The sequence below is a fragment of the Oryzias latipes genome, chromosome 12 (genome assembly GCF_053564925.1).
Source record: "Oryzias latipes strain Hd-rR chromosome 12, Olatipes_Hd-rR_3.1".
In the NCBI taxonomy this organism is placed as follows: Eukaryota; Metazoa; Chordata; class Actinopteri; order Beloniformes; family Adrianichthyidae; genus Oryzias; species Oryzias latipes.
This window is the reverse complement of record NC_136248.1, coordinates 2,515,660-2,536,835: the sequence shown is the minus strand read 5'-3', so window position 1 is coordinate 2,536,835 and position 21,176 is coordinate 2,515,660. Positions and strand designations below refer to the sequence as shown.

The 21,176-nt window shown below is 44.1% G+C and overlaps 1 protein-coding gene across 17 annotated transcripts in view; it reads left to right on the top strand.

The window, feature by feature from the left end:
- Window positions 1-21,176, top strand: part of tcf4 (transcription factor 4) — a 224,354-nt gene that overhangs the window by 124,290 nt on the left and 78,888 nt on the right. For 14 of the 17 annotated variants that reach the window (XM_078955583.1, XM_078955586.1, XM_020707913.3 and 11 more), the window contains 2 exons: window positions 9,706-9,832; window positions 12,178-12,227. In XM_078955583.1, coding sequence (XP_078811709.1) covers window positions 9,706-9,832; window positions 12,178-12,227 — 177 coding nt within the window. Of the gene's footprint in view, window positions 1-8,562; window positions 8,787-9,705; window positions 9,833-12,177; window positions 12,228-21,176 lie in introns of those variants that run through there. The other 3 variants (XM_020707916.3, XM_078955590.1, XM_078955589.1) reach the window with 3 other exon arrangements.

Genomic DNA, 21,176 nt, shown 5'->3' with positions numbered 1-21,176 from the left:
AATCATTACCCGAGCAGCTGATTTTGTACACAAACAAACACTTGTATTTTTTAGTTGGTAAACTTTCAGACAACAATGACATGAACAGTGAACAGGGAACCCAGCATTATAAGTCTACATATAACTTGGAAGCAGACATGTTAAAGCCTCATATTCAGTCGTAATAACTTCATTTTGATTGGACATTGTTAGGCAATTTGCAATAAAATATGTGTGTAAAAATGCATCAAAATAAGGTACACTAGCACCACTTGTGCTTTACTTTTTACAGGTACGCTACAGGAAGTTGGCCTGAACTTGATGCTCCTATAAAAGTAGGAAAAACTCTAAACGTTTAGCAGGAGGGAATTCTGCAGGCAGCTTCAGCTCGCCGTGAGGGAAGTCCTGCTTTTGTCCTAATGTCAGGGATTAATGTGACGCTTCCGCCTTCTGTGCTGAGACGGGCCTTTTCTCTGGTAAAAACAACCAGCAGCTCAGATACGCTCGCTTTAGACGCCACGGAGTGCCAGAAAAATAAAACGCTTCAAACGCTGAAATTAATCTGGCTCAGTTACAATTGATCATGTGTTGAAGAGGATTAATTACATCATTTTTATCTCCGTTTCTTTGTGTAATCATTCATGCATGGATGCTAAAGCATACATTTGTCTGTAATTCACTTTCTTCATGAAATGGAAAAAGTTTTTTTTTTAAATAAACTTTTATCCATCATTGCTCTGGTTGTTGTTTTGACTTCACACTTTCAAAGCTGTTACTAATTTTCATGGCAGCTGACTTTTTGTGGAGCTAAAAAGATCATCAAAAGTTTGATTAGTTTACATTGTATTCCTGTATAAATATAATCAAATCAACACAACCTTTTGTCATGAAGCACTTTTCTTTCCCTGAGGCAGCTAATAGCTCCGACATAAAACTTTGTCATAATACTACATATAACTATAAGGATTTGTTTTCCTCACAGCTCTTTATTTGCAGTTCTGTCAGCTGCTCATTTGGGGGCAATGTGGTCTAAAAGAGCTTAAGCAGGATTAGGAAAAAAGGCGAGGAAGAAAATCTGTTTGTCCTCTGAATTTCAATAAAAGTAGCGCTAAGATTTTTCACCTCATTTACTGAAGACTTTTTTCCTTGATTTCTGCTTGTCTGCTGGTTGCACAGTTGACTTTATTTGCTCTTTATTCTGTTGTTTGGTCCACAATCTGTTTGTGTTCACATGGAAGTGAACTGCATCCAAGTTTATGTGCAAGTACACGTTGGTCCACACCAGAGTTCAGGTGAAGCAGAATACCTGAGAAACACCTGGCAGGTTCAGAGGTCCCTCAGTTTTCCAGGAGTAGGGAAGTTTCCCTCTTTCAGGGAGGGTTAGCTGGTAAAGAAGTGCAGAAAACATTTATTTTGGAGTCTCTTCTAATCACGAAGACCACAGTTTGATATGTCAGGCCGTGCTCTCCCACTCTGATCATTTTCTTACACAGGAAATCAAACTCAATCTCTTGACTGGCAGACAACCGCTAAACGGTCTTAGAAAAATAAAATTATAATTTTCATTGAAAAGAAGTCAGATAATCTAGCCACAGGGGTTGCAAGCCAGTAACTTCTGTGCCGGTCCCAAGCCCGGATAAATAGAGAGGGTTGCGTCAGGAAGGGCATCCGGCATAAAAAATTGCCAAAATAACCATGCGAATCATCCACAACACTTTAGACATACCGGATCGGTCGAGGCCCGGGTTAACAACGACCGCCACCGATGCTGTTAACCTACAGGGTGTCGGTGGAAATTTGACTACTGTTGGTGGAAGAAAGAGGGGAGGCAGAAGGGTCCGTTGCCAGAGAGAGAAGGAAAAAGGCAGGAACATAGGTTTGAGAATAGGGACTCTTAACGTTGGTACAATGACAGGGAAAGGCAGAGAGCTGGCAGACATGATGGAGAGAAGGAAGGTAGATGTACTGTGTGTGCAGGAGACAAGGTGGAAGGGCAGCAAGGCACGTAGTATTGGAGGAGGATACAAACTGTTCTATCATGGTGTTGATAGGAAGAGAAACGGGGTAGGAGTGATTCTGAAGGGGGAGTTTGTGAACAGTGTCCTAGAGGTGAAAAGAGTCTCAGACAGGATGATGAGCCTAAAGTTAGAAATTGAAGGGGTGATGGTGAATGTAGTCAGTGGGTATGCGCCACAGGTTGGCTGTGAGTTAGAAGTGAAGGAGAGATTCTGGAGTGAGTTGGATGAGGTCATAGAGAGTATCCCCAGAGGAGAGAGAGTTGTTATTGGAGCAGACTTTAATGGGCATGTTGGTGAGGGCAACAGAGGTGATGAGGAGGTGATGGGCAGGTTTGGTGTGAAGGAAAGGAATCTGGAGGGACAGATGGTGGTGGACTTTGCGAAGAGGATGGAAATGGCTGTAGTCAACACTTACTTCCAGAAGAGAGAGGAACATAGAGTGACATACAGAAGTGGAGGTAGGAGTACTCAGGTGGACTACATCCTATGTAGACGAGGTCATTTGAGAGAGGTTAATGACTGCAAAGTGGTGGTAGGAGAGAGTGTAGCCAGACAGCACCGCATGGTGGTGTGTAAGATGACTCTGGAGGTCAGGAAGAAGAAGATAGGGAAAACAGAAAAGAAAACCAAGTGGTGGAAGCTACAGAATGAAGAAACTTGTGAGGAATTTAGGCAGAAGTTGAGGCAGGTCCTGGGTGGTCAGGATGAGCTTCCAGAGGACTGGGAAACTACAGCAGAGATTATCAGGGAAACAGGTAGGAAGGTGCTAGGTGTGTCATCTGGAAAGAGGAAAGACGGTAAAGAGACTTGGTGGTGGAATGAGGAAGTACAGGAATGCGTCCAGAGGAAGAGGTTGGCTAAAAGGAAGTGGGATGTAGAAAGGACTGAGGAAGGTAGACAGGAGTACAAGGAAGCGCAGCGTAGAGTGAAGAGAGAGGTGGCAAAGGCCAAACAGAAAGCTTACGATGAGCTATATGACAGGTTAGACACAAAGGAAGGAGAAAAGGACTTGTACAGGCTAGCCAGACAGAGAGACAGAGATGGGAAGGACGTGCAACAGATAAGGGTGATTAAGGACAGAGATGGAAAGTTGCTAACAACCCAAGAGAGTGTACAGAAAAGATGGAAGGAGTATTTTGAGGAGCTGATGAACGAGGAAAATGACAGGGAAAGAAGGGAGGAAGATGTGGTTGTTGTGGAGCAGGAAGTAGCAGAGATTGGAAAGGATGAGGTTAGGAAGGCTCTGAAAAGGATGAAGAGCGGAAAGGCCGTTGGTCCTGATGACGTACCTGTGGAGGTATGGAAGTGCCTAGGAGAGACAGCAGTGGAATTTCTAACAAGGTTGTTCAATAGGATTTTAGAGAGTGAGAAGATGCCTGAGGAATGGAGGAGAAGCGTTCTGGTCCCGATCTTTAAAAACAAGGGTGACACGCAGAACTGCAGCAACTATAGAGGAATAAAGTTGATGAGCCACACAATGAAGCTGTGGGAAAGAGTAGTGGAAGCCAGGCTTAGGAAGAAGGTGGAGATTTGTGAGCAGCAGTATGGTTTCATGCCCCGTAAGAGCACCACTGATGCCATTTTTGCTTTGAGAATGTTGATGGAAAAGTACAGAGAAGGTCAGAAGGAGCTGCATTGTGTGTTCGTAGATTTAGAGAAGGCGTATGACAGGGTGCCGAGGGAGGAGCTGTGGTACTGTATGAGGTCGTCTGGAGTGGCAGAGAAGTATGTCAGAGTAGTTCAGGACATGTATGAGAGAAGTATGACGGTGGTGAGATGTGCTGTAGGTCAGACAGAGGAGTTCAAGGTGGAGGTGGGACTACACCAAGGATCAGCTTTGAGTCCTTTTTTGTTTGCTATGCTGATGGACAGGCTGACAGACGAGGTAAGACAGGAATCTCCCTGGACAATGATGTTTGCAGATGACATTGTAATTTGCAGTGAGAGTAGAGAGCAGGTGGAGGAACAGCTAGAGAGGTGGAGGTTTGCTCTGGAAAGAAGAGGCATGAAGGTCAGTCGTAGTAAGACAGAATACATGTGTCTGAACGAGAGGGATCAAGGTAGAAGCGTTAGGTTACAGGGGGCTGAGGTGAAGAAGGCGCAGGAGTTTAAGTACTTGGGGTCAACAGTTCAGTGTGATGGGGAGTGTGGAAAAGAGGTGAAGAGGCGAGTGCAGGCAGGTTGGAGCGGGTGGAGGAAAGTGTCAGGAGTGTTGTGTGACAGAAGAGTGTCAGCAAGACTCAAAGGAAAGGTGTACAAGACAGTGGTGAGACCAGCTCTGCTCTATGGGTTAGAGACGGTAGCAGTGAGACAGAGACAAGAGGCTGAGATGGAGGTAGCGGAGATGAAGATGTTGAGGTTCTCCTTAGGAGTGACCAGGTTAGACAGGATAAGGAACGAGTACATCAGAGGGACGGCTCATGTTGCCTGTGTCAGCGACAAAGTCAGAGAAGCCAGACTGAGATGGTTTGGACATGTTCAGAGGAGGGATAGTGGATATATTGGTAGAAGGATGTTGGAGATGGAGCTGCCTGGCAGGAGGGCAAGAGGACGGCCAAAGAGGAGATATATGGATGTCTTAACAGAGGACATGAAGTTGGCTAATGTTAGGGTAGAAGATGTCCATGATAGAGTGAGGTGGAAAAGGATGATTCGCTGTGGCGACCCCTAATGGGAAAAGCCGAAAGAGAAAGAAGATTGAAAAGAAGTCAGATATGTAGGAAAAGTACCTTACTTTTTAAATCCTGAAATGAAAAACATTCCTGGCTGATATCCAAAGTAAAGTTATTCCTAAAAGTTTTCCTGAGAGGAATTTGCAACATTCACAAAAGACAAAAAGAGCTTTGACTACCCAGCTTTGAGGTAGCTGAGCCCGAACGTTTGCTGCACCTGTGACATGAGCTGCCCTGCCTGTTTTCACCCAAAACACAACCTGTAACTCTGAAAATGTGAGAACTTCCTCATACATCCAGAGCAGCTTGTTAATGAGAAGATCATGGCATCAGGAGCAGGGTGTGACAGAGGAGGACCGGGAGCTGGCAGGTACGCCGCCACGCTCACGGCGCTCCGTCTCTGTCCAGCTCGGCTGCGGTCCTCTGCTGGTTGCAGCCTCAGAGCCTGATTCCCTCAGGAGCGTATGTGTGTGTGTGTGTGTGTGTGTGTCAACCCAAGCAAAGCTGGCGTACAGGTGCGCCGCTGCCTCGCCAGCACTTCCTGGTAATTAATGACTTCTTCCTGCCTCCCTCTTTCTCTGTCTCTCGTGGTTGCAATGGTGCAAATTGATGACACGTGAGCATTTGCTTTTTCAGTCACACGAGGATGGAGGGTCGAGTGGGGAGAGAAGAGACTGAGGAGGGAGGGAGAGGAAGGGAGACAGGATCACTTAGGAAATGTTGGTTTTGTTGAACCAAGTCAGCCATCTATCATGGAAGTGACTCTATTCATGTCTCCCTCCTCTCTGCACGCCGCGTCTCTCCTCCTTCTTTCTCCTCCTCGTCTATTTTTGTAGACTCTCTCCGTCCGTCTCCTCCTTCCTTGCTTCTCCTGTTCTGCATTTTCCTCTCTTCCCGTACGTGTCTATGCATCTCTCCCTCCCTCTCCATCTCTTTCTGGTAATCTATCTTAGTTAATATCGTCTCTGCGAGCAGCTGGGTACCGGAGCCCACTCAGCTCTGCGAGGAGCGAGCCTCTGTACGTGTGCACGAGACAGAAACAGATGTGCACACACAGAAAAAAGATAATGACAGAGAGAAAACACAATAAGTAGAACAGAGGCAAAAGATGATTACGGCAAGATTGCCTGGATGGAATGATAACACAATAAGGATTTTCATAAATCCTGGTGGATCCTCTCATCCCAGGGAATTGTGGGTGAATGGAGGTTGTCAGGGAAGCGGGCTCAAACATCTACCAAACCTCTGCTGCACTGTGTGGCCACATGACCGAGGAAAACGGCTTCTATCAAGCAGTTTCACCAACGAGGTCCTTACGGTGGCCGGAAGGTGCAAGACCTGCTTCCATTTAAGATCCCAGAACAAATGACCAAACCCAGAAACACAACAACGAGAGCGGAGACACGGCTTCTCACAGAAAGGGACATAATATAAAACCAACCGTGTATGATTTTATAAAGTTGTTTATTGCTGTTTTCTTTATGTGATATTTTAAATACATGAGCATTTTTTTTAAAGTGGGTTACTTCACACTTAGACTGCTGCCCCCGCGACCTGGTCCTGGATAAGCGGAAGAAGATGGACGGCAGGTGCTACTAAAATAAAATGACAAAAATGTTGGTAATTGTTGGTAAAGGTAAGGTTTTTGCATCACTTCGCTTATTGAGGGTATTCTCTGTCCGTTCAGCAGCCGGCAGAAGATGGAGAAACAATTAAGGAAAGCGAGCAGCTGCTGACAGAAAGAGAAGACCCCTAACACCCGAAGTGACGCAAAAACACCACCTTCTAAACATTGTTGTAACTTTTACTGTCGTAATACAATTTAAAAAAATGCTTTTGGACTGTTTCATGTATTTATAATGTCCACATAAAGAAAACAGTAAGGCTCATGACCGTGCGATCCTGCTAAGGACTACAAATGTTTTCTTCTTCTGTTTTGTGTGACAGCAATTTACTCCCCAAGGTAAGAGGATACAGCGCCACTTACTGACACTTTATTAACTCCGTTAACAGATTATACCATGGTCTGAGTGAATACTCTATTCTGATTGGCTGCTGGGTGTGCATTAAAAAGTGATAACGCACAGTGATAACCGTCTGCCCCAAAAAGTAGTTGCGGTCACCTAGCTTAAATGTTTTGTATCACTGCGCCGGCTTCTCTAAAACAACATTTAGCTTCATCATGTGGACAAAAACGAGCGTAAAGAGGAGAACTTTCTCTCTGAACTGATGCTTTACTCAACCCATCATGACCTTCAGCATATATATCGCTTTATATCGCCAAATCTTGACTGCAGGGGTGGTGCGGCGTCTTGTCACGTCACCATAACAGGCGTAACCACGTAACAAATAGTCTGTTTTTTGGGAAAAAAGTGATCCAAATCGGAAAAAACAAAGAATTAAGGACTAAAAAACTGGTTACTATTTATTTCTTTTGTAAGTGACCATGGTATAAGCAGGTTAATGTCCTTGGAAGTGTGCATTATCACTTTTTAACGCATGTCGGACGGTTCAGGCTTCCACGGCGTGAGTTAAAAAGTGATAATGCACACTTCCAAGGCCATTAACGCTTACCTAAAGCAGCAGCCCGTGACGTTTCCTCAGAGTAACTTGTTGGAAGTCCACACCGCTAAAATCTGTCAATCAAGTGGGCACCACATGCTTTTATATAGGTATCTGATTTATAACTTTAATAACTTGTAATACTGAAAAAATCATAGTGGAAAATGAGGATTTTCAAGAAGATGTTAAAATAGTTATCAGATCAAGAACGGTTATTCTGACCAATAGAATGACTGAGTAACAACTGTTTACTTCTCTGTAGAGGTCTACGGGATTTTGGCGTCAAGTGGGTACGTCCTGTTTAGAACGCCAGGGGGAGGGGCCACTCAGTCCAGTCCTCATGCACAGTCAATGGACTTTCCTTATTTTGACCAAGGAAGGAGCTGTTGGAAGAAAGCAGTGTCTGCTGCTAATATCCGTATATGTCCTTGAAAAAGTTTTTTTTGTTCAGATCAGTGAAACGATTTGGAGCTTTTGGGATGAAGCTTCCCAGAAGAAGGTGCCTGAACGTACGGCTCACACGTCCATCTGTCATCCTCCCTGTTTGGTCTGGAACACGCTGGACGCTAAACATGCAGCGAAAACTGGTAGACAAACAGGTAGATGGATGGACAGGGAGTCGGGCGGCTCATGGTTTTCCCGCTTCTCCTGCTTGTCTAGTTACCGGGGCGACCAGCCAGCCTCGCTTGATGCACGGGAATTAAAAAGAAAAGGAGCCACAATGAGGGAGACCCTTTTTTGTTTTAGTGGGAACCTCCTTTTAGCCTCGGATGACACGCAGACTGCAGCCTGCGGGGACAGAGGAGGCGGACGGCTGAAACGCCGTGTGACTGCGTGCCTTTGTGTCTGACTCCCTCTGGCTCTCAGTGTGCGTGAGACTGACTTTATTTAACACAAGGGCTCTTTTGTTTTAAGCTGCAGAATGGCTCTGAGACCGAGTCTGGCCCTGTAATTGGCCTACTTAGGCCCTGTTTAGCATGAGAAAAGTCTTCTTGGCCAAGCTAACTTTTGTTTTCAGCCTCAGAGAGGACAAACTGGTTGATGAGAATTCAGATTGGGCCCCTCAAACGGACACCCTGAACACACTCCTCTGCACCGTGCGCTAATTACTAAACGAGAAGCTGCAGAAAGACATCCCTGCTTCAATAGAGAGGTGGGGGAGGCTTTTCTTTTAAGTGGGTTTGGGGGGGTGGGCAGGTTCTTTTTCACCCCTCTGCTGTACAACAAACTTTTTATGCCTCTTCTAAAGAAAATAGCCCGTCCCCTTGGTCCCGAGGTCTGCTTTTCATTCTGGATCCCTCTGCTCTCTGAATCAGCCCAGATGCCACTTGTTGCCGCTGAAATCATTGAACTTAATTAGCGGGACAATGTGTGGGAGGCGTGCGAAGTCTGAGCTCCGAGCGGAGCAGCCGAGGAGCAGGAGTCGGAGCGAGGCGTGAGGCCAGCGCCTTCCCGCCAAGCGGCGTGAGGTAAACCCGGCTTTGGCGGCGTCGTTTGGGATGTTTGAGGAAGACTTTGACGGGACAGGCGGCCCGAGGAAGGAGGTTGATTCAAGGTTGTTGCAATCGTTCAGAAATCTGTCTGACCTGAAGTGAGCTTTGTTACTATTGAAAAAACAAACTAGACTTCTTTACAAAACAGATTCGAATCTGTCCGAGCATTAGCCAGCTAACTAGTCAGTCTTTCTGTGTAAATGTTTTTCTGCCAGATGCATTTTGAGGGTTTTGTTTTACAAATCACTTCAATGGAGAGCAGGTTTAATCTGAAGCTTGAATAGCAGCAGTTGACCTTAAACTTTTGCACTGGGGCGGGTTTTCTAACTCGCCACACGGCGTTCGGCTGAAGGCGTTTCTGACTGCGGCGGGACCTCAGGGCTCGGGGGAGATTTAATCTGGATTGGGATTCAGAGGAAGCGGTGAGGCCGTGCAGGTCTCTTCATGCCCCTCTGGGCTCTGGGTGGCCGTGTCTCTGATGACGAGCTGGCTTTGGTCTGGGATGGACGCTCCTGCTGCAGCGGCAGAAGGAGATCGCTGCGTTTATTAGAGAAGCCCCCATAGTTTTGGGTGGAGGTCTGCTCCAGTGCTGTGTGTGTTCTCTCAGGTGTTCCTCCAAACAGCGTTCTGGCCTTGAATCGATGATCTGATCAGATTCCGTCACGGCTCACATTCAGTCATCAAACTTTGATTCCTCTGGACTTGGATTTTCTCAGATTAGGGGTGGGAAAGTCCTCGAGGGCCGGTGTCCTGCAGGTATTTCCCTGTTTCAACGCACCTGATTTTAATTCACAATCGTCATCACCAAGGTCTGGACAACTCTGCTGATGACACAGTCATGTTTGTCATAGTTGTGTTAAACACCAAAAACCTGCAGGGACGCTGGCCCACCGGAATTGCCCACCCCTCCTCAGAGGAATGATCAGGTTAGTCTGCTTCCAAGCCTTCCTAACCCGGCTGCGTCTCTGTTTCTCTCTTCAGTCCATACTGGGCGGTGACATGGGTTTGGGGAGCCCCGGAGCGTCGTCGCCCACCAAGCCGGCCGGTCAGTACTACCAGCACTACAGCTCCAACCCGCGGAGGAGAGCGCTGCACATGGACACGATGGGTGAGCATCAGCTTCTGAGTGAGGGACGGTCAAAGGTCAGAGGGGAGGCGGAGTCTTTGGAAAACTGATCAATAGAAGAACCAACAGGGTTTCATAAACTTAGAGGGACGTTTATTTGATCATTTCCTCTTTACAGACTTTTTTCATGGAAGTCAGGAGGGAGAAAATTCACAGCATTTTCTAAATGATTCTGAAAGTAAAAAGGAAACTAAAGATCATTATAGCACATGTACCGGTATATTCAAATTGAAGTGATGTAAACCTCCCTGGCATTAGGATTTGCTCTGATTTGTCATTTGCAGGGATCCATTTTTGTTAATGCCTGTCTGGAAAAATGATCAAGCGTTTTAGTTTGTTTATAAGTTTGTATTCCTGGTTGCTTAAAGCTGGTGGGAAAAAAGAGGCCTGTTATTCTTCCATTGATCTAAATATGGGATTCACGTTAACTGAAGACTATGCTAAACAGAATTCATGTATTTATTGAACCTCTGGGCAGAAGCTGCAGTAGAGAAGTCTGAGCGCGCTCGCACAGAGCGTGGGCGGGATTTCCTGTGGACAGTAGTTTTCTTTAATCAGAAGACAAATAACCTCATTGACCTTTTCTTGAAATGATAGACTGTAAGACAGCCCTGGATGAGGGAGATTGGCTCCTTCCTGCTTTAATCAAACCTTTTAATCAAATTAATTCAATTCAATTTTATTTGTTTAGCCCAAATTCACAACAACAGTCGTCTCGGCTTCGTATCGGTAATTGAAAAAGTTAAACATAGAATCAAAAGGATCATAAATACATAGAATTCAATAGGAAAATACTAAATTGAACTAACAGACTGACTAAACTAAACTGGACATCCCTTAAGTCTTTTCATTTGCACCATTTGGGAGTGGAATATTTCCTCTGTGCTGCTTTCACACTGCCTCACATTTAGCCATCAACACAGTTTTGTCATATTTAGTCTGCGATGCTTCCAAAGTCAAGGTCCTGTATAGCGTGTTCTAAAATATGAATAGAATTTTAAGTGAATTAATTTTTTTTGTCTAATTTCCCACCTTCAGCAAGTTTTCTGCACAGATGAACAGAAAACACAGCTGGAGGTTTTGACTGTAAATCCACTAATTAACCCTATAAAACCCACTGCAACAAAGAATTGACAAAAAAAAGTCTTTGAAGAAAAAAATGTTTCCAAAATTATTTTTTATGAGCTATAAATAGTTTCAACTCTGATTTGTTAAGTTTTTTAAATATATTTTGTATTGCTTTAATACACTTTCTTCACAAAACCTTGATTTTTGCTCCACAATTCTGTTTTTGTTTGATACATGATGGGTTTATTACCAAACAACAACAAAAAAAAGCCAAAAGTCAGAAAAATTATATTTTTAATTTGCTAAAAGGTAAAAATGAAGGAATAAAACCCTTTTCCATAGTTTCATGCTGCCTGGTGTGATGTGATTAACGGATCAACAATAAATCTATCTTAAATATAGCGTTACACACTTTTAACGTAACGATGCAGCAGCGTTGCAACAACACACTTCCTCCATGATTCCTCTCAATGGTGTAATGCTCGGTTTTAAAACAAAGAATCGCGACCTCCCTAATTTCCTGGTGGTATTATGCTCTGCTATTCTGTCAAATGACCTGAAACTGAAGCCATAAGCGTCTAATCACGAACAGCACAAACCCAGTGTGACTCTGAGATCATTAGTTCCAAGTGCAGAGCTCCAAAAATCTCTGCTCTTGTGGCTTTAGAAGTGTGAAACTTTCTTTCATGGCTGCCGCATCACAGACACCAGCAGCTCTCTTCTGCAGACAGAAAGCCTTTGCAGGGAGCAGCGTGGCGCCGTCCGACTGACTGATGGGCGCTCAGAGCCGGTGCATGTTCTCTGAAACCAGCCTGTGTAATGCTGCAGGAGTGTGTGTGTGTGTGTGCGGGCGGAAGCAGCCTTTTTAAAAGGACAAAGCTTAGCCTTGGTAGCTTTAGCCTTGAGAGCTGCACAAACACACACACAGACACACATTTGCAGCAGCTCTGTGCCAATTCCCCCCCCCCAAAAAAAGAAATTATTCCTTTTTTTTTCCTCCTCCAAACTAATGGACTCCTGCCTCCCTGATAGGAAACCCTGAAAATAATAATTCCCCTTCCTTTTATTTAAAAAAAAATCAACCTTGCCCATCTGGAATTTTTCTTCACCTTTTTGTGTTGTTTGCTGCTTTTATTGTGAAAGTATTAATGGTGGTGGGCCTTCGTCTCCATTAAACTCAGCCAGAAAGGAAATTAGAAAAAAAGGTTCTTGGCCTGGAAAAGCCTGATGTATTGTTTTATTCTTTTGTTCTCTTGCAGAGATCCACACAAAAAAAGTGCGAAAGGTCCCCCCCGGCCTGCCGTCGTCAGTAAGTGATAGCGTGCCGCCGCCGCCGTTGTGTTGTGCTGAGTGTGAAGCGCGGGCTGCTGATGTTGTTTTTGTACGTTTGGAAGCGCAGAGCGGCATGTGTGGAAGGAGCTGAAGATGTGGCCTGGACACAAACAGGGATTCATTGTTTCTGGGGGGGCAGAGTTTCAATCCTGTTACATTTAGGGAAAACAATAACGGCACATTTGGAAAAAGGAATGAAAACCTTTCATCTGTACAATACAGAGCTGCAGGTTGGATTTTTGAAAACCTGTTTTGTCTTGTTGATCACTTTTGTGTCTGAGTGGTGTTTGAGTCATCAGCAAACGTGTGATCTGAAGATGCCGGGATCCGCTGGGTTCGGCGCTCTGACACTCGTCATCACTGGAATCTGGCTAAACTCCAGTAGATGTTTAACATGAAGTCCTGTTTTCCCCCTTCAGTTTGCATCCACTTCTGCCGTTTGGTGTGAAGGTTTGCTTTTGCATTTCTCTCAGAAACTGCGAGCGGATCTTAATTGCCGTTTCACGGCTGGGTTGCGTCTGAATTGAGTCCGAGTGATTCCAGTGGAGCGTCTCGCCTCAGCACTGACCTTATTCACTGGCAGTTAGCAACGGCTGAATATACAGCACGTCGGTCGGCACTTTGGCTCGGCGGGAGGCCGCCTTTCTGTGGCCTCGGCTGGCATTGTCCCTGTTTCCTTCCCCTTTTCCTTCCCCATTCTGTGACTTAGCATGTGGGGGAAGAGGGGGGGGGGGATGATTAGAAACCAGGACAGGAAAGATGTCCAAAAAAACGGGAGAAGGAAGAGCGGCATGTGTCTGCTTGTTGATGGCTTGTTGTTTGCATCCAGAGGAAATTGGGGACATGACGTCCAACAGGGACATTGTTGTTGTTGTTTTGACACAAATTTAGCACCAAAAAAAAAAAAAGTTCTTTTTCAAATGTGTGGTTAAAAAGTGTTTTTCCTCCATGTGTTTGTGATGCTGTTGCTGCTTTTGTGCATGTTGGGCTGACAGATGAGGCCACTGCTGTTTAGGGTTTCCTGAATGAAGTTGATTCTATTTCTGCTGTGAATCTGAACACATTTGGTTAAAACACATCAGTTGCAGATTTGACAGATATTTCGTGTCAGATCTTTGGGTGACGCCATGGAGGACGGCGGAGGCGATGCCCCCCTCTGAATCTCTGATGGGACCCGCCGCTGTCACGGCTTCCCAAAGTTCACCTGTTCTCTGAGTCCATCCTGCATCAGTGGGACTTTTTCCCAAACCTGAGAGTGTTCACGCTCTGCAGCGGAGCAGATGCACTTGTGTGGCGTCATGCCACGTCACGTCACCTCCTGAGAAGCTCTGTGCGGCCAGCAATGACCCCCCCCCCCACTGCCATTCACTGCAGATCATCTGCATGGCTTTGAAACTGTTGTGTGCAGCACAACAACGCTGCGTTGTCACGGCACAGATGCGTCCTCCCTGTGAGTTTCGGGCCTCATCACAGAAATGCACCTGGAAGTTTTCAGAAACTGGTTCATCATTAGGAGGCATCGGTTACCACGGCAACATCAGCCCTGTCTTAGACACATCTCTCTTTTTCTACATGGAGACGTATTTCCGTTTTGATCTTTCTCCTCTTGGATTGTGTTTTGAAAACAGCTCCGCCCACTTTGTCGGGCCACACGTCATTCTGTTTAGGAACGGTTTTTTGGTGCAACTTTCTTTCTTCATCTCCACCAAAGTAAAAGATGTGCAGGTTTGATTTCTGGATGGATCTTTGTACCTGCTCTTTATCCTAAACCCAGCGGCTGTGGGCGTTTGTGCTGCTCGTCACTCGGTGACCTCTGCGACCTGCAGGCTGCACACTTCTGTCCACGTCACATGCACGGTGGTGGCTTGGACTCTCTCCTCTCTAGCTTTGTGCTTGCGGTTGGACGACATGAACATTTGTCCCATTAGGAGCAGAAACCAGCAGGGGAGTTCAGAGGCTTTTGACAAAAACCTTCAGCCTCAGCGTCTCTGTGGCCTTCGGTTCTGTTTTTCTTCAGTTCGGTGGATGAAGAGCACTGCAAAAAAAAAAACGCTCGCCTAAAAATAGAGAAAAAGAAAATTAGGATGTAGAAGAAAATCGCTGGAATGCAACTAGAAATTCTGAATTATTAAGAAATCTGGTCATGAGATCTCAAAATCTGGAAATAAGAATTCTTACACAAGAATTCAAAATAAGCTACAAAAGTTCTGTAGACGTGCAGCAAGTATCTTTTTCTCAATGGTTTGTAGTTTTTGAGGTTTCATGAACCTAATTATTTTGATTACAGTGACAAAAACTAGTGTAATAAATGGAAATGACAAAATGTGGATCATACAAGTTGGCCCATCTTAGTAAATCCTGAAAAAAGAATCTGGATCTACATTTTTGTTTTCAGAATACAGATAATGAATGCCGGACGAACTTTTGTGAACTTTAAAACAACGTCAATGACCGTCAAATTTGAGTTTTTTGAATCGTCAAGAGTTTGGAGCAAAACGATTTGGACTCATTTGAATAGAATTCACTCATTTTTCTGAATGAGATAAACAATTCTGGACTGTGCTGATTCAGAGAAAAGCTTGGAAAGTTGGTGTAGACAGACGCCGGTAAAACATCAGGAATGTCTAAAAGCGAGGTTTTAAATCTTGGTGGGGATCAAATTGTTTGCTGTGACAGTCTGAGCTTAGTGACGCGGTGCAGAAAAAACTGTTCACAAAAAAGAAAGCAGAGATTTTCCAGCATTTATCCTCCAAATTCTCATTTACAGCTTCAATTTTACTAGTTTAGGCTTTCTGACCATCAATGGTTGTGTCCAAATTCCCTCGCGACTCACTAAATAGCGCTTTTGCCATTTTCTAGAGCTGTCCGAATCTACAATTCCAAAATCCAGAGCACTAGAAATTTCCCAGAAGTCTCTGCGAAAAACCAGTGTGCATCGATGCTCACCAAATAGGCGAATATAGACCACAATGCATTGCGTCGGAACAATTTTTGCCAAAAAAATGTATTTAAATGTATTTTTTTAATAAATGAACGATTTTATCTTCAGAGGACAGTGGATTCATAAATGTCCCAAAACGGTCATATTCATTAGATTTTAACTTTTGTTAAATCAATTAGGTCATATCAGCCGGTAAAAAAAAAACATAGTGAGTGCGGTGTCTGAATTGATTTTAAATTCACGGCACTACATAGTCCTGCACTATATCGTTTTTAGTAGTGAGGGGTTAGGGCGGGACACAACCTATAGCCTATAGCCTATAGCCTATGTCCATGTTTTTTATGGACATAGCCTATAGGCTATGTCCATGAAAAACATGGACATAGCCTATAGCCTATGTCCATGTTTTTTATGGACAAAGCCTATGTCCACGAAAAAGCTGTGGAGAGTTTGTCTGCCTTCCGTCTTGGTTCTAGAAAAGTTCTGTGTGTTTGTGCGGACGAGACAGTCCGAACTGGATTCATCATTTAAAACAGTCGCTTCAAATGAGAAGCAAAGAAAAGGAGTCAAATGTTGATCCGTTTTTTTAAATGTATCAGCCCCAGGAGGGACATCTGAACCAACCTGACCCCACAGCTAGAAGGGACGTTGAAGGGACACTTTCTCATGACGGCGCCATCCGCTCACTCGCACGCCGCCGTCTAGCAGCTTTTAGCTCACACGCCCAATCGCATTTATCCGTCGCTTTAGAAGAATCAGAAAGTTGGTCCCGGATGCAACAACACACATCATTTTAGGCAAAAGTCTTCTCAATTTTCTGTTTTCACATCAACGCGGAGTGATGCCTATTTATCTTTTAATTAAATCATTCCTTTTTTTTCCCTCCCTGCGCCTGAAGTTTGTTATTGTTGTTTGTCAAATGCAGTTTGCTGAGCTGATGATTTACTTTGAGAAACAATTAAACGTCACTTGAGAGGAGAGCGTGGGACGTCTGTGCAATCAAAAGGAAATTAGGCATTGGTGGCTAACATTAGCAGGTTGAGAAGTGCGGCTGCTTTGTTGATTTCTTTGTTGGTGTCGGGCGGCGAGAGCGCTCCCTCAGATATCACGGTTTTGGTTAATTTGTTGTCGGGCTGAGAGAGAGCGGCTCATCCTCTGAGCTTTGCTAATGCAGGCTGAAAAAACATCCAAACACACGTGCATGCTGGGAGTTTTTTCCACTGAAAGGATTGTAATGAAATCACCACAATGGAGGCAAACACAGATCACCTGATTATTATACGTTGCAGATTTTGAGATTTGTCTTTTTTTGCTTTTTTTGACCAACATTTGAGAAATTCCTGCTGTTAGATTAATACGTTCGGTTTTTCTATGTCAAGTTTAATACATTAAATAGAGTTTGTTGTTCTACAAAAACGTTTTATTTGATTCTATTTCATGATCAGAGATTATCCACCAAAAAGGATAATTACCAATATTTTGTGTGTTTGCCTAAAAGCTTTTTTTGCTTTTATGAAAAATAAATGTACGTTTTTCGCTAAAAAGATGAGAATTTTAAGTTCAACGTTTTGTTTTTTTTAAGAAAAAGGTGAAAAATGACTCTGCAATTTTCCTCTTTTTCCACGACGAAGAGCAGAAATCATTTGAAGTGTCCAATCAGCCGCGAGCTTCAGTGACAAACATGGAGGATTTGTCAGGTTTTCTGTCTGCGTTGGCGTTCGGGTTTCAGGGATCGAGTGTCAGACCTTCGTCCAACCCTGAGACCGGTGAGTCCTCCTCTGCGGTCTGCTCCTCCTGCTCCTCCTGCTCCTCCTGCTCCTCCTCCTCCTCCTCCTCCCCGCTCCCTCATCCTCAGATGGGGTTTTGTTTAAAGTTGACAGCGTTAATTAAATTAAGCCAGGTCTTGCAGAAGGCACAGTAGGAGAGAGCCGGCGGTCCCCGGTGGCCTGCGGGTGGAGGGGGGGGTGTGGGTGGAGGGTGGTTGGTTGGGGGGGGGCTCTGTGGATCAGTTTGGTGAGCCATGCTGCCCCCTTCAGGCCGCTCCTGGCACTAGAGAAGAGCTGTCAGTTCTTGCTGTTCTCCTCTTTTGATCAGATTTGAATTGTTGATGGTGGATGAAATATTCCAGCACGGGTTTACAAACCAGTCAACCTTTATTGACATCTGCTGCTGAGACAGACCACGCTCTGCTGCTTATCGCAGAGTGTCGGTGCTGCACGCAGGGATTTCCCCCTCATTCAGCCTCAAGAGGATTAGTGAGGGCCGGCACTGATGTTCGCTGATAAGGCCCGGTTCATGCTCTGTGCCGCCGCTAATTCCAGAGGCGCTGGACGCCGCTGAGGTCAGCCCCTCCACGCCAGCCCGGCTTTGTGCTGAAGCAGGAAGGGGTCCCAGAGAAGCTCAGTGTTGTCAGAGTTGTTGCTGCGTCCTGCTGCGCTCACGTCTGCAACCAAAGCTGCTGCAGGTCATTCTGATTCTGCATTTTAACTAACAAGTCTGAAATGAATCTGTGGCATTACAGGTGCTCATGAGCCAGTTAAAAACTGACATTTGAAGGAAATCTCTCTGAATAAATGAGTTTCTTTTATTCTTATTAGGATATTCAAGCAGAGGAAAAATAAAATAAATTGTGTTTCTTCAATATAATCAAAACAAATCTGTAAATATTAAAAAGAAAGTTTAAATTAAAAAAAGAATAATATTGAATAAATTAATAAATGTTGCAAACAAAATATACAATTCTTTAAATATCAAATAAATTCGGGTTTGTCTAAGGTAAATAATTTAGTAAGAAACTGTAAAGAATTTAAATTTGGACAATACTACAGAAAATGTGAAATTAAAGTTCAATTTTATTTTATTTTATTATGTAGGCCAATATTACAACAATAGTCGTCTGAATGGGCTTCAAACCGGTAGATGTTTGTGTGTGTTTGTGTGTGTGTGCGTGTGTGTGTGTGTGGGTGTGTGTGGGTGTGTGTTTGTGTGTGTGTGCGTGTGTGTGTGTGTGGGGGTGTGGGTGTGTGTGTGTGTGGGGGTGTGGGGGTGTGCGTAGCTTGCCGCTGTGGTACCCGGCCTTGGCAGAGTCTGAAATGAGAGCGCGCTGGCAGAGATGGAAGAGTCTTCATTACATTAGAATCCACTTTTTTTGTGCAAACATGCCCAAAGTGCACAACTTTAACAACAACCCCCCCCTTTTCCTCATGCCTGTCATCGGGCCCCCGACGCAGCAGGTTAGGGACGCGGCGCTGCGGTTTCCTGATTCCAATCTGGAGTGGCGTGAAACGGCAACTCCAGTTTAGGCGTGAAGGCCGCCATTGTTCCTGGCGGTGCGGCGGATGACCTCATTTTGTAGGCGCACAAAAACCCAGCTGTGTGTTTACTCATGTCCTGGAGATGCTTCAGTGACTCACTCCTGAAATGGTTACATAAACGGAAGGCAGACACGACTGTTTTTCTCCTGCTTTCCTCACACCTCACCTGCTGAAAAAGGAGCAGCCGGTCAGACGTGTCACAAAAGTTTGTGTGTCCGTGGGGGATCGCACATTTCCCCCCGGTCCTCTCTCTTTCCGAAACGTTTGAGGCGGCAACACGGCGGCCGCCATTTTGTGTCAGATTGGAAAGTGACTAATTAAAATACCAGGCATTCGCTTGTGTCTGTGTGATTTTTGTTTACAAGCCGCCCTCCCCCACCAACACCCCCCCCTAACAAAATGTCACACAAAGACGGACACTTGCTCTGAAAAATCCACATGTATGCAAACTTTCGGGTTTCATGAATGAAGTCCGCTGTGCGCTTTAGGCCGACATGACCTCGTCCAGATCTGACGGAGATATTTCAGTAACAGAAAGAGGCTGTGTGTGCTTTTCATCCAGTTAGCTGAGTCTGCCCATTAACCCCTTCAGGTCTGGGAACCGCACATCACATTTTGTTTCAGGAATAATTTTATGAATTATTATTATTAAAGACATTTATGTCTTTCAGATGTGATTCGGATTCTTACTTTTAACCAACAAGTGATAACATTGTCTCTTTGTTTAGCTTGTGTTTGTCAACCCCAAACATAAAGGTTGAGGCCACATCCAAAGGTGTTGTATAATTGAACAGAAATTAAGTTTGTGTGTCACTGTGCATCACTTCTCTGTGCCTGTCAAGATCTTCTCAGTTTCCACTAAACTCAGCTATTGCTGGTAAAACAAACAAGCTTCAAAATAAAACCTGTGTGGAATGCAGGTTTGGTTTGGAGAATCCAGGCAACTAAGATAATTTACGATTAAATTTACGAATTTACGAGAAAAAAAGTCATGACTGTTGATCTACAAGATCAAAGTCGTAAATTTCTGGGAAAAAATCTCGTAAATCTCGTTGTTTTTGGATAGGTTTCAGAAACAAAGAAATTCTGAACCTTTTGGTGACTCAAAACCAGATTATTGTGAGCGTAGCCGTCTTTCCGGGGTTCAGTGTCGGTAAAGCGGAGTGTCATCTGTAAAACAAGGAGCTCAGAGACACGTTTGCATGTAAAAGACTGCTACTTTATTTTGCTTTCCATTTACACACCCTTGTGTTGTACATTTGTCTCATGAACCTGTCATGCGCAGAACACCAATGTGTAAACAGTTACAGTTACAAAGATGAATGAAAATAGTCTGTTTTATTAGCATTAAAACGTTGAAAATGCCAGAAAGTGCTCCTCCTCAGACGGAGGCGCCACACAGACTTAGAGATCTTAGTTTCATGGAGGAAGAAAGGATTGAAGTGGACATCTGCAGGGACACCGACGTCTTCATCAAAGGCTGCAGAGATCCTAAAAGCCACCCATCAATGAACAAAACATTAATAAAAAGTAAATCAAACAAATGAGCTACCGAACATTTGTAACGTTGTCAATAAACAGTCAGCTCACCTCTTCAATTAAGTTTAGTCGGGTCTGCTCTGCTGCTGCACCGTGTTCATTGTGCGCTCACTTTCACTTTAATCTAGTAAATTAACGATTTAAACTAACAATTTTTTTCTCGTAAATTTACAACTTTAAATCTTATAATATTACTTCTTTTTTTTGTGGTCCTAAAACTCCGTCATACACAGACAGACATAGATATCTATATCTATCTATCTATCTATCTATCTATCTATCTATCTATCTATCTATCTATCTATCTATCTATCTATCTATCTATCTATCTATATATATATACACACACCCCTCTTAGGTTATAATGGTTTATGTCAATTTGATTAACAACTTGTCTCGGGCAGATTGATCTGGTTGGACTGTAGAAATAAAAATGGATTTATTAATAAATCGTTACCCCCATACTTTTTGTTAAATAAAATATAAAACCATTCTTCACTGGTCCAGCTGTGTGTTTTTTTTATTTTTCCTGAATTTACAGTTTGATGAGGAGATGTAGAAAATAGTTTTCAGATTATGTTTTTGTTAGCTAAAATGCTAGATGCTAATCGCCTTTGTTGGGGTCTTGATCCTATATTGTATTAACGACAATATATTGTTTAACCCTTCTATCTTAGATGACCCCCCCCTTCCATTGACGTGTTCTCCCTACCATGACAAAGGTGGATAAAGGTGGAAAGATTTCATGTAATCCATGGACACCAGTGAAGATCACAAATCATTGAAGAAAAAAGGTTCAGAGCACTGTCTAGTGGGTCTAGATGACCCAGTCCCAATGTTAAAGTGCCTAGGATAGCACAAAGGTTACGGACAATGCTCAAGTGTCCTATACGGACAGGCCCATACCATCATACTACCACCAACTTTGGCATCTGTGCCGATGTTCTTTTCCAGAAACCCCATGATAGTTTGATTTCAGATGTAACAGGAAACACTCTACTCCACTGGAAGCTCTTTAAGTTCTGTTTGTCTTTCCCCCTGAACTCTCCTATCAATCGTCCAAAGGTCTCTTTCACTGTTGAACCGTCAATCCTCACCTGACGTTGTTCAATGACATTCTCATTTTTTGTCC